We start from the raw sequence: 12,332 nt of genomic DNA on the forward strand, positions 1-12,332 counted from the left end.
TGACTCAAATAGCAGCGGATTGTATACATCATGGCTGTGACTAATGGTCAAAGTCTCTGCTGTAAAATGGTGGATAGACAAATTTCATTTCCCATAAATTCTTTACAAAAAAAGTTCACCGTTATTTTGTTATTTAAAAACTTTTAATATGCAGCAGCAGCATCACAAAATGTTTTCATCTGCAGTAACTTAATACAGCTCTGATACGACTGAAAGCCATTAGGAAACAGTAAAATAAATCTTCAAACCACAGATATTCAGTTAGAAGCTACAAAAGTACTGAGAGAATGTCTAAAAACGTCTTTCTCTCTGGTCTTCAACACAGACGTGTTGAGACTCGCAACACAGCTTGTTTGAGGGGGGGAGAAGCGGGGGTTGTCATGGGTGGGTCGTGGTCAGCAAGACATATTGGTACCCCCTTTGAGGCGGGTCAGACACACTTTTGCTGGACTCTGGAGATGGCAAATCTCAGGCACAACTTGGCACAGTAAAACTGGTACTGGAAATGCAAATCAACGTGGCATGGTTTGAGTCAGTGCAGCCAAAAGTGCCTATATTTTGCTGTATATCAAATGTACACCACACACTTTAAATTTCATGTAAATCAAAGGAATTTTGTCACATAAGGCTTGCTTCCTGTTGCCAGTAGATGGTGCTACACAAGTGGGTCATTAATGCAGCAATACAAATGGTGAAAGTCATCTGACATACATATGCATTGTCATGAATATCTGATGTTGCACAAAAGAGTTAAATACCACTTCCTGTGTCCTCCACTATGTGGTGCTAGAGAGCACCCACCAATTACATGTCAATTTGCCATATATTATGTGTAGACCACACCTTGTAAATTCCATGTAGATTGGATGTTGTTTGTCACATAACACTGTCTTACTGTTTTCTGTAGGTGGCGCTATGACTATGATACAATATTGACATGTAGATGTGTTCAGCTCTGGACTGGATGCATGATAAAAATTGTGGGCAGAATGGAAAAAGTCCAGTGGAGTTGCAACAACTTCCTGTTGCATTGTGAATTTATTGGCACGCCACGTCAAGGTCAGCATTTTGATAACTTTTTAGCGCACGTCTTAAGATGACACCAACCGAATTTGAAGTCAGTTGGGTCAAATCTGTAGGAAGACTTCCTTAAAATACAATGCCTGCAAACAGCAATAATTGCAAAGTTAATTCAAAGTGGCTGACTTCCTCTTGAACTTAGAGTATTGCTCCAAGAGGCTTTTTTGTGCATCTGGAAATGATAGATATGCCACCCAATTTTGTTAATCTACGTCAAATTTAAAGGTGAGGGCTTTGATTTTGAAATACTGTAGGGGGCACTATCGAGCCATGTTGCCACATCTCAGCCCAAGACCCATATCATTTGTCAAGTCACACCAGTTCTGATGGATGTGCAAACTTTCGTGAGTTTTTAAGCACCCCTAGCACCTCAAAAATGCTAAAAGTAGTAAGGGGGCGCTATAGAGCCAATGTGTCACACCCAATCCCATTTGTCATATCAAATCAAAATACTTACTAGTACAAACATACGTGCAAGTTTCTGCGCATCCTAAAGGCCTCAAATATGTTTGTAAAATGAAAAATGAAATTTTGTGCACAAATTTTCCTATCTGGTGAAAAAATTCCCCCCAAATTTTTTCTGGGTAGAATGATAAGAGAAATGATGCCTCTGAATTTCATGAAATTAACAGCGACTTTGTTCCAAAATGGCCACTGACTTCCTGTTGTTGTAGGTGGTGCTATGACTGTGACTCAATATTGATATGTAGATGGGTTCAGGCCTGGACATTTATCAAGCATATGACATTTGGAGCATATTGGATAAAGTCTAGTGGAGTTCCTGTTTCATGTTGAGACATGCAAATTGACCGGCACGCCATATCAAGGGCGATCCACAAAAACTCATGATTTTGATTACGTTTCATTGCAAAGGTCTTAAGATGACACCCACCAAATTTGAAGTCGGTTGGTTCAAATCTCTAGGAGGAGTTCATTAAAATACAATGCCTTCAAATGGCAAAAACGGAGCGAAAATTGCAAAGTTGATTCAAAATGGCTGACTTCCTGTTGGACTTCGGATATGGCTTCAAGAAGCTTTTTTGTGCGTATGGAAATGATACATGTGCCAACCAAATTTCATTCACCTACACCAAATCTAAAGGGAGATTCTTCTAATTTGAAATTTTGTAGGGGGCACCCTTGAGCCATTTTGCCACACTCATGTCCAAGACACATAAAATATTAAACTTTACACCACTTCTGATGAATGTGCAAAGTTTCATAAGTTTTCAAGCAAATTTAGTCCCTCAAAACTGTGTTTCTTTGGGGAAAAAAAAATCAAAGCTGCAAGCAGCAATGATCGGGCCCTCTCACCTTTGTATAATTCCAGGTGCGCCACAGTCAAAGTGCTTTTATTGCAGGCATGCAGATGGGTTCAGGACCGGGCTCTTATCGGACATTGCACAGAGGAGTTAAATATCACTTCCTGTGTCCACTATGTGGCGCTAGAGAACACCAACAATTATGTGTTGCTGTACATTATGTGTTGACCACAGCATGTAAATTTCATGTAAATCAGATGATGTTTTTCGTATCAGAAAACTGCACAAAAATTGCATGTGAAATTCAAAATGGCTTTTCTGTGCATCTGGACAAGATAAATGTGTCTACCAAGTTTCGTTCATCTACGTCATTTTTAAAGGTATGGGCTTTGACTTTGAAATATTCTTGGTGGCGCCCTCGGGTCATTTTACCACACCCAAGCCCAAGACCCATATCTGACATTTAAGTACCTCCCTTCTGACACATGTGTCAAGTTTTGTGAGTTTTCAAACATCCCGAGCCCCTCAAAAACAGCTTCCTGTTTCATGGCGAATAATGCATCACCATGGCAACAGCTTTTGATGAAAACTCAAAAGCTTCGCTACTTAGCATCATCAATGTCTTTCAACTTAGCTGACCAAATTTTAGGTGGATCTGGTTAACCTGCTAGGACTAGTTAGTAAAAGTATATGGCCTATAACTTCCTGTTGCAAGTAGGTGGCGCTATTACTGTGACTCAATATTGGCCTGAACATGTCTTCAGACTGGGACTGTTACCAAGTGTATGAAATTGTGGAAAGATCTGACCATGTGGAGTGGAGTTACAACAATTTCTTTTTCAACGGCAAAACAACCTTTACAATGTAGCATCAAGGTCTAAAGACTTTTCTGACCAAATTTGAGGTGGATATGTTCAACCTGCTAGGCAGAAATTGTAAAAGTACAGCACCTGTAACTTCGTTGGGCCCCTGGGACTTTCATGCTCAGGCCCTAAATATGACTAATGATGAAGCATCTGAGTGTGTGCTGTAAGATTTATATGTCTGCATGTATTGTATATGCACTCATAAAAAAGCTTTTGTGAAGGTAAAGAGAGCCTAAATACACCTTGAGATGCTGAACTTCCAAATGAAAATCAGACACTTTTGTAGACCCCTCAAGTCCTGGGAGAAAGTCATCACTATAGGAAGGTCTTAGAAAAGTGAAGTCATCCTCCTCCCAGTTAATGATCAGGAGGATGAGGCTGGGCTGAGGGTAAACAGGTCACTACTGCCTAGACTGAAGGACTACGTGCTGTGTACAGCACATGAACCCTTAATATATTATTGTTGTAAGAATGAAGAAATACCTGCAACAATACTGCAATTCAATAAAAATCATCAGCATCAGTACAACTACACCAAATCATATTAAATGTGGATCACACTCACAAGACCAAATCTGATTTTTAATAAAACTATAATATCAGCTTATGTAAGACAGGGTTTGATCCTCAGAATCTGGATAAATCGAGTAATTTTCCCCTTCTGTCCAATTCAGTGACATTTCTTAGGTGAGCCAGACCTCTAAAAAATGAGACTGTAACATATTGATTACATCTTTTCTACCACAACAATCAAATGTTACACATTGAAAAAACCTGCACTCACATTAGGACATGTTTTTGAAGAAGGAAAAAAATCAAGGAATCATGCAATCAGCATTTTTTCATGCAATAACACAAATAAAAGCAGTTATTAGCAGACTAAAGAGTTGAAACCAACCTGTCTTCCTTGCCTCCATCCCAGAAGACAGCACTGTATCCCTGCAGCTGGGACAGGAAGAGCTGCGAGTGGCTATCACAGGACAACACATACCTGAGGCAGGGGAAGCTGGGCTCCTGCATCTGTTTCACACACTGCATGGCCACCGGCCTCTGCGGGTACACACTGAATGTCATTGAAATGGACTTGAACTGGTGGTGCAACAATTGTACCGCTAGTTCATAAAACAGAAACATTATTGCATCACACGTACCTCTGAGGGATATTTAATAGTCAAACAATGTAGCAATACAACTGATATACAGTAGTAGTTCATCTATACTGTCCAGTGTATATTTGTTGGATTTTTCCCCAGTAGTATTTCAATTTGGAATGGTTAATTCCTGCTGCATGGCAGCCCCTGTATTATCTGCTAATACTACTGTCGTCTTTTGGAATACTGAAGACAGGAGCCTGCCAGCAAGGAGCTAAACTGGCAGTTTTCACTAACTGATACTGCTCACAAAGTCCCATGTGACATGGGCATGATCTCTCACAATCTTTCCACATGCAAACATGACCAGTTTTTATTTTTCGTTTGAACACAACACCAAGGTGCAGGTAATGACCTTGGGTCTTAGTATTGGTGGATGAGAATTTTTTCTAATGTCTTTTTATGGGTCTGTTAAGTAAATCAGTCTATTTCCTACAAAGCAGAGCAAACAGGGACCTGTTTAGATTGACTACTGTGTCGGCAAAAAAACTGACTTTTCATGGAAGATTTGCTGATGCTTTATTATTTCCCTACAAATTTATATTATTATTGTTTTGCCTTAAAGAGCGAAAAAAGCTTCCAGCTCTCTATATTTCAGGGTTTCTTCCAGAAAGGTTGTTAGGCCTGGTGTATACATGGTGTTCGGGCATTCACTGATTACATTACTTGCCCACTACCTACTGTTGTTTTGCTTTTTTTTATAGAAATAAAACCCATTTAGTTCATTTTCACATATTAGCACCCACGTTCATTGAATAAAAAACCCTTTGAAAAGAACTCTTTTGAAAAGACTTTGTAAAATACTAAGTGTGTTATTAATACTTAGTCGGATGACGGACATTACAATTATAAACTGAAAGTGTCTCTTCCGTGCCAATCCACAGAGTGAGATTTCTGTCCTCCCTCTTCTCCTCTGCTGTAAACACACATAGCTGTTAGTGAGCAGCTGCTATCATGTTTCCTTGGGTCTTGGTGCTTGTTTTCTACTGGGTGGCAAGCAAGACACAAGAACTTGGCTTGGGTCTTGAGGAGTTGTAGCATGTATTCACCGACAAATAGCCTGAACTGTACACACACTACACTGTTCACAGCTATACTGCTAACTTCATACTGTCTGCTCTGGTCGCCGCAGCCTCACCGTCACACACATGCTCTGTCTCGCTCAACTGTACACTCACTATGCACTGACCTATTCCTCAAATGAACTATGCTACTTGTATAACATCTTAGTTTAGAGAACATCTTAAAACATATTTAAAGAAATTCCCCAATGCTTAGTTAGGCCTGGCGGGGCTCAACTCAGGCCTGGTGGGCCACTGAGCTTACAATACACTGGCGAAAACCCTGATATTTGAAAGCCACCAGGATCAACTAACTCAAAAACTGCTACACACATTATGGTGAGTTGTTTTAATAAGAAAACACTGCTTATTTTTCTTTTTCTTATATTTTTCTTTCCTTATTTGAACTTTGTGAGTGGATGCAAACAGAACAGAGCCGATCAATCCGGTTCCTTGCAGTGTTAACAAGCAGGGAGCCTCACCTTTTCAGGCTTGGTGTCCCAGCATTCTGTCAGCAGGCTGTGGAGGCAATAGAACTGAACCTCCTCTGGACTGCCCAGCACTGGCCGGATGCCTTTGGAGAGCTTCTTGGCTATCTGAAGCTGGTGGTGTCCCAATGCTGGCCTCTGCCCAGACAGCAGCTCATATAGCACCATACCATAGGAAAACATGTCCACCTTAAGGCAGTGATGATGGGAGAAAACACAGCAGGCATCAAGGTCAGGTTTCAGAGTTACATCTGAGGAGGTTATTAGGAGCAATATCACACATGAAATACACCTTGCCAATAGCCTTGGATTTAAATGAGTGTGTGGGTGGAGGTATGTTATGTAATGCATGTCAGGAATTTGGATACAATGGATAGTAAGTAAGTAAACTTACATCACGTCATTGAACAGTTTTCTCTCTTTCGCTGACGTGCTGCGATAAGTTTATTGTGTCATTTCTGGTTGCCGACGGTGTTTACTGATAGCGTTTTTGCTGCTCTTAACTCAGTTAATTTTGCTATATTCTTCATTCCTGTGGATAATTACTCGTACATTAAAATTTAAGCTAGTTCTGCTCAAGCTCTCTCCTTCTTTTCTCACTAATCTCACAACTGTTAGTTACTAGTTAGCTTAGCAGCTAACTTACCTTAGCAGTTAGTGATGGCTTCTCTCTCTCCCTCACTCTCCTGCTCAGTGTGTCATATGTTTATCTATTCCTCTGCCTCCTTTAGTGATATAGTGAATAGGAGGTGCACTTTCGAAACGTGAAGTTAGCGTCACCAATGACCATAGTCAAATGTATTCCTGGGGCCAGAGGGGGTGACACAGAATCAAATTTAAAACTGCTGGCTACGGATAAATGTAAATATGGCTGACTTTTCTAGTAAACAAAAACCATGACAACCCAGAGTTGAGTCCAGGAGGCCGATTAGAGCAGTTACCCACCCAAAACCACATAGAAACTGTGTCTGTCCCCTGACCACTTAAATCAATTAAATCTAAAGTAAACAGAAGAGGATTCATCCATAAAAATCTAACAAAAATTAACACCTCTGCAATAGTACAACAAAATAGGAGAACTTAATATGGACTCTTAAACATTAGATCTCACCTAAAGCCGTAGTAGTAAACGATCTAATCTCAGATTATCATATTGCTTTATTTTGACTTACTGAAACCTGGGTGTGTCATGAAGAATATGTTAGCCTAAATGAATCCACTCCTCCCAGTCATAATGATACTCAAATTGCTCGAGACACCAGCCAAGGGGGTGGAGTTGCAGCCATTTTCAACTCAAGCCTAATAATCAACCCTAGACCTGAATTGAATTATACTTCATTTGAAAGCCTTGTTCTTAGTCTTTCACACTCAACCTGGAAAACTTTACAGTACTTAGTACAGATAAAGTAATTATAGTAGGTGACTTAAATATTCATGTGGATGTTGATAATGATAGTCTTAGCACTGTGTTTATCTCATTATTAGGCTCAACTGGCTTCTTTCAGAGTGTAAATAAACCCACTCACTGTATGAACTATACCCTAGACTGTGTTCTGACTTATGGCATCAAAATTGAACATTTAATAGTTTTTCCACAAAATCCAATTTTATCAAACCATTACTTAATATATTTTGAATTCCTATCTCTGGACTATACACCATTAGACAAAGATATCTTCACTTCATGTCTATCTGATAGTGCTGTAGCTAAATTTAAGGAAGCAATTCCATCAGTACTGAATTCAATGTCATGTCTCAATACAACAGAGGACTCTTATGCTAATTTTAGTCCCTCCTAAATTGATAATCTTGTTGATAGTGCCACAGGCTCATTGCGAATGACACTCGACTCCATCATCCCTTTAAAAAGGAAGATAATAAAACATAAGAGGTTAGCTCCATGGTATAACTCCCAAACCCACAAATTAAAGTAAACGTCGTGAAAATTTTAAAGGACATGGTGTTCCACCAAACTGGAAACATCTCACTTAGTCTGGCAAGATAGTCTTAAAACATACAGAAAAGCGCTCTGTAATGCCACAGCCGCGCATTACTCATTAATAATAGAGGAGAATAAAAACAGCCCTAGGTTCCTTTTCAGCACTTTGGCCAGGCTGACAAAGAGTCATAATTCTATTGATCCATGTGTTCCTATAGCTCTCAGTAGTTACGACTTCATGAACGTCTTTAATGATAAAATTCTAACTATTAAAGACAAAATTCATCACCTCCTGCCCTCAAAAGGCACTGATTTATCTACAAACACAGGAACCTTAGAAATTGACCTTCATGTACTAACTTCAACAATTTCTTAATTTAAACCATCAACCTGTCTCTTGGACTCCATCCCAATTAGGCTGCGTAAAGAAGTCTTACCCTTAGTTAGCACCTCTTTACTAGATATCATCAATCTGTCTTTAGTAACAGGCTATATACCATAGTCCTTTAAAGTAGCTGTAATTAAACCCTTTCTTAAAAAGTCTACTCTACTACTCTAAGATCCTTGAGAAAGCAATAGCCAATCAGTTACGTAACTTTCTACATAACATTAGTTGATTTGGGGATTTTCAGTCAGGATTTAGAGTGCATCATAGCACAGAGACAGCACTGGTGAAAGTTAAAAGTAATTTCCTAATTGCATCAGACAAAGGACTTTTCTCTTTACTTGTCTTGTTAGATCTTAGCTGCATTTGACACCATTGATCATCACATCCTATTACAGAGACTAAAACATTTAATTGGCATAAAAGGAACTACATTAAGCTGGTTTAAATCCTATTTATCAGATCAATTTCAGTCTGTAAACGATGAATCCTTCATGCACACAAAAGTTAGACATGGAGTTCCACAAGGTTCTGTGCTTGGACCAATAATATTCACCTTATATATGCTTCCTTTAGGTAATATTATTCTGAAACACTCTATAAATTTTCATTATGCAGAAGATACCCAATTATATTTATCAGTGAAGCCAGATGAAACCAATCAGTTAACTAAACTCCAAGCACGCTTTAAGGATATAAAGACCTGGATGACCTGCAATTTTCTGCTACTAAACTCAGACAAAACTGAAGTTATTGTGCTTGGCCCTAAACACCTTAGAAACACATTATCTAATGATATAGCTACCCTAGATGGCATTGCCCTGGCCTCCAGCACGACCATAAGGAATCAGGGAGTTATCTTTGATCAGGATATGTCCTTTAACTGCCATATAAAACAAATTCCAAGGACTGCCTTTTTTCACTCATGTAATATTGCAAAAATCAGGCATATCCTGTCTCAAAAAGATGCAGAAAAACTAGTCCACGCATTTTTTACTTCTAGGCTGGATTACTGCAATTCTTTATTATAAGGCTGCCCTAAGAAGTCTCTAAAGACTCTCCAGCTGCTCCAGAATGCAGCTGCATGTGTACTGACAAAAACTAGGAAGAGAGATCATATTTCTCCCATTTTAGCTTCACTGCATTGGCTTCCTGTAAAATCCAGAATATAATTTAAAATCCTTCTCCTCACCCACAAAGCCCTTAATGGTCAGGCACCATCATATCTTAAAGAGCTCATAGTACCCTATTATCCAACTAGAACACTGCGCTCCCAGAATGCATGCTTACTTGTGGTTCCTACAGTCTCCAAAAGTAGAATGGAAGGCAGAGCCTTCAGCTATCAGGCTCCTCTCTTGTGGGACCATCTTCCAGATTCCATCCGGGGTGCAGGCACCCTCACTATATGTAAGAGTAGGCTTAAAACTTTCCTTTTTGATAAAGTTTATGGTTAGGGCCAGCCAGGCTCGCTTTAGACCAGCCCTTAGTTATGCTGCTATACGCCTAGACTGCCGGGGGACTTCCCATGATGCACTGATCCTGTCTTCTCCTCCTCCTCTCCATTTGCATGCATTCATGTACCATAATGCTTGTTACTAACTTGGCTTCTTCCCCAGAGTTTTTGTGCTTTCCCGTCTCACGGGAAAAATCCAGAGTCAGGGTTGTGGACATCAAGAGGCATAGCTGCGGGGATGGTGGAGTGGTCCTGTGGGTTTCCTGCCTTGACACCTTCTCCTACTATTATTGCAATTATTATTACTAGTCATATCTCAGTGTTTCCCCTGTATTCATTCAGTGCACTGCCGCTGCAAAATTATGAGCGCCACTGCTAAAATTTCAGACGATCATTAATATCAACGGGCTACTAATGATTTTCACTTGCACACTGTACGAGCACAATAACACCCTACGTCATTGTGGATTTTTTTTAGTTATCCTCCCTCTCTTCGTTCTTCAAAAGACATCTACATGAAAGGTACAAGAGTAGTGTAGCTCCGTTAAGGAATAAGTCTGTGCGTGTATGTCTGTAAATGTGCGTGTGTAGTTGCTCAGGTGCAGAGAGCGAGCAGCAGAAATGTGACGTGAATGTGAGCAGAGCAGAGGAAAAGTTTAGCAGTAAGTTGTCAATCTGGCAGTAAATGTACAGTACAGGCTGTGTGTCAATTAATAAATGCTGCAGCTCCTCGAGTCAAAGAAAATACTCATCTATTGAAGGGGGTTAGCCCAGAAGTTAGCAACAACTTTATGAGGCTCACTTAAGGAGGACTGACTTTTAAGGTGGACCAGCAATTCTCAGTGTGTCAATCTCAGATATGTCTCTCAATGATTGACACATACTCCACAGACACAACTCTGGCTTATCCTGGCCTCCTCTTATCCTCTGCAGCTCATTCATCTCATCCTTGAAACTCATCTGAAGACAAAAATACCCGAGTGGATTCCTGTCTCTGACTGGTCACAGATAGTGAGTGGGGGACTCGGCCCTTGTGAGAATTCCCAGAAAAACTGTAGAGACACAATGCCAAAAGCACTCAACTACTTCTGTGGTGACATCACTTAGTAGTGACTCCAGATATGCTTGAGGTCTGTGGTATGCTATGGCATCACAGGGGCTATGGAAAACAAAGGCATAATAATATAAGGAGAGAGTCTTACTGGCCTCAATTTGACTAGTCTAGAACATTTTTCACTCTATATTTGTCTACGGTTTTTATCCTCACCAGAAGAAAACCGACACTACAGCATATCCATCCTTGTTGAATTGCATATCTGAAATTCATGTACCTAAAACCTTGACAAGGCGGCAATAGAGCCAGTTGCATATTTCCTCCCAACACATGAACACAGACGCTATATCAGTGCCACTGTGGGCGGCTTATGGGGTGGCATCTACAAATTGGAAGATTGGCGGTATGATTCCTGGCTCCTCCAGTCCGCATGTCGATGTGTCCTTGGGCAAGACACTTAACCCCAATGGCTGTGCCATCAGTGTGTGAATGTGTGTGAATGATTAGATTTCCTCTGATGGGCAGGTTGGGACCTTGCATGGTAGCCTCTGTACCCATTCAGCGTATGAATGTGTGTGAATGGGTGAATGTGATTCGTAGTGTAAAAAGTGCTTTGAGTAGTTAGAAGACTAGAAAGGCGCTATACAAGTACAGTCCATTTACCATTTACTGAAACCACAAACACCCCAATGAATATAGACTTGAAAATCATCCCCTTTTTAAGGTCACTGTGATCAGAAAGTTTTTAACAAGATTAGACACTATTCACAAACTATTCAGAAAAATTGACAGTCTGAAAGTGAAACAAATATTACAGCATTAAACTGTAAATGTATTTGATAAAACCAGACCTTTCTACTAACCAAGACCTGGGCTGGGTCCAAATTATGGTAAAATTATGGAGTCTGGGTACAATTGTGTTGTATTGCAACAGGTCTCAAGTGTGTGTATCAATATGTCTAATACCCGGATGAATCTGAGAAGACTCTCTTATCTTTTACAGTGTAGTCACACTATGAGGGGAACTCATGGCCAGTGGGCAGGAGGAATAATAACAGCAATCAGTGACTTTTTCAACACACATATAGCTTGTGAGTATGGTATTAAGATTCACTTGAAACAATCCAGAACTTTTAACTAGTTTCTGAGCTTTAAATTAAGCCCTACTGAGCAGCAGCAGTAAAAAAGTGATCATGTGATATGCACTCAGCCAATCATAGGATTCACATGTTGTTTCGACTCTCATGTTACCTTTATTTCACAACAACATTAACAAATTAAAACCCCTCCTGTATTCAAAGAACCAAGTTATCTGGATGATATTTAACAGGATTATTTTAGCTAGTTGACATTATGTTAACCTATATTAGTTAAACCAGGTTTGAAGAGTAAAGCCGTGGTAGCACATTAAGGGAAGTGCAGATTATATTATATAATATAACCTCAGAAAGTCTTTTCATCTAATAGGAAAAATCTGTTATCAAACACTGTTTTTACACAGACTACACTTCATTACATTATAGTTACAATAAAACAAGCCATGTTGTAACAGCTTTCTAGCAGTGTTACTGTATATTGCCCAGATCCTCAACT

General features: G+C 39.8%; 1 protein-coding gene across 2 annotated transcripts in view; it reads right to left on the minus strand.

The window, feature by feature from the left end:
* The window catches only part of lrrk1 (leucine-rich repeat kinase 1), a 161,264-nt gene that overhangs the window by 14,782 nt on the left and 134,150 nt on the right, over positions 1-12,332 (minus strand). For both annotated transcript variants that reach the window (XM_067598039.1, XM_067598047.1), the window contains 2 exons: positions 5,903-6,097; positions 4,107-4,258 (listed from right to left, as the gene is read on the minus strand). In XM_067598039.1, the coding sequence (XP_067454140.1) occupies positions 4,107-4,258; positions 5,903-6,097 (347 nt within the window). The remainder of the gene's footprint in view (positions 1-4,106; positions 4,259-5,902; positions 6,098-12,332) is intronic.

Source organism: Thunnus thynnus, chromosome 1 (genome assembly GCF_963924715.1).
Source record: "Thunnus thynnus chromosome 1, fThuThy2.1, whole genome shotgun sequence".
Lineage (NCBI taxonomy): Eukaryota > Metazoa > Chordata > Actinopteri > Scombriformes > Scombridae > Thunnus > Thunnus thynnus.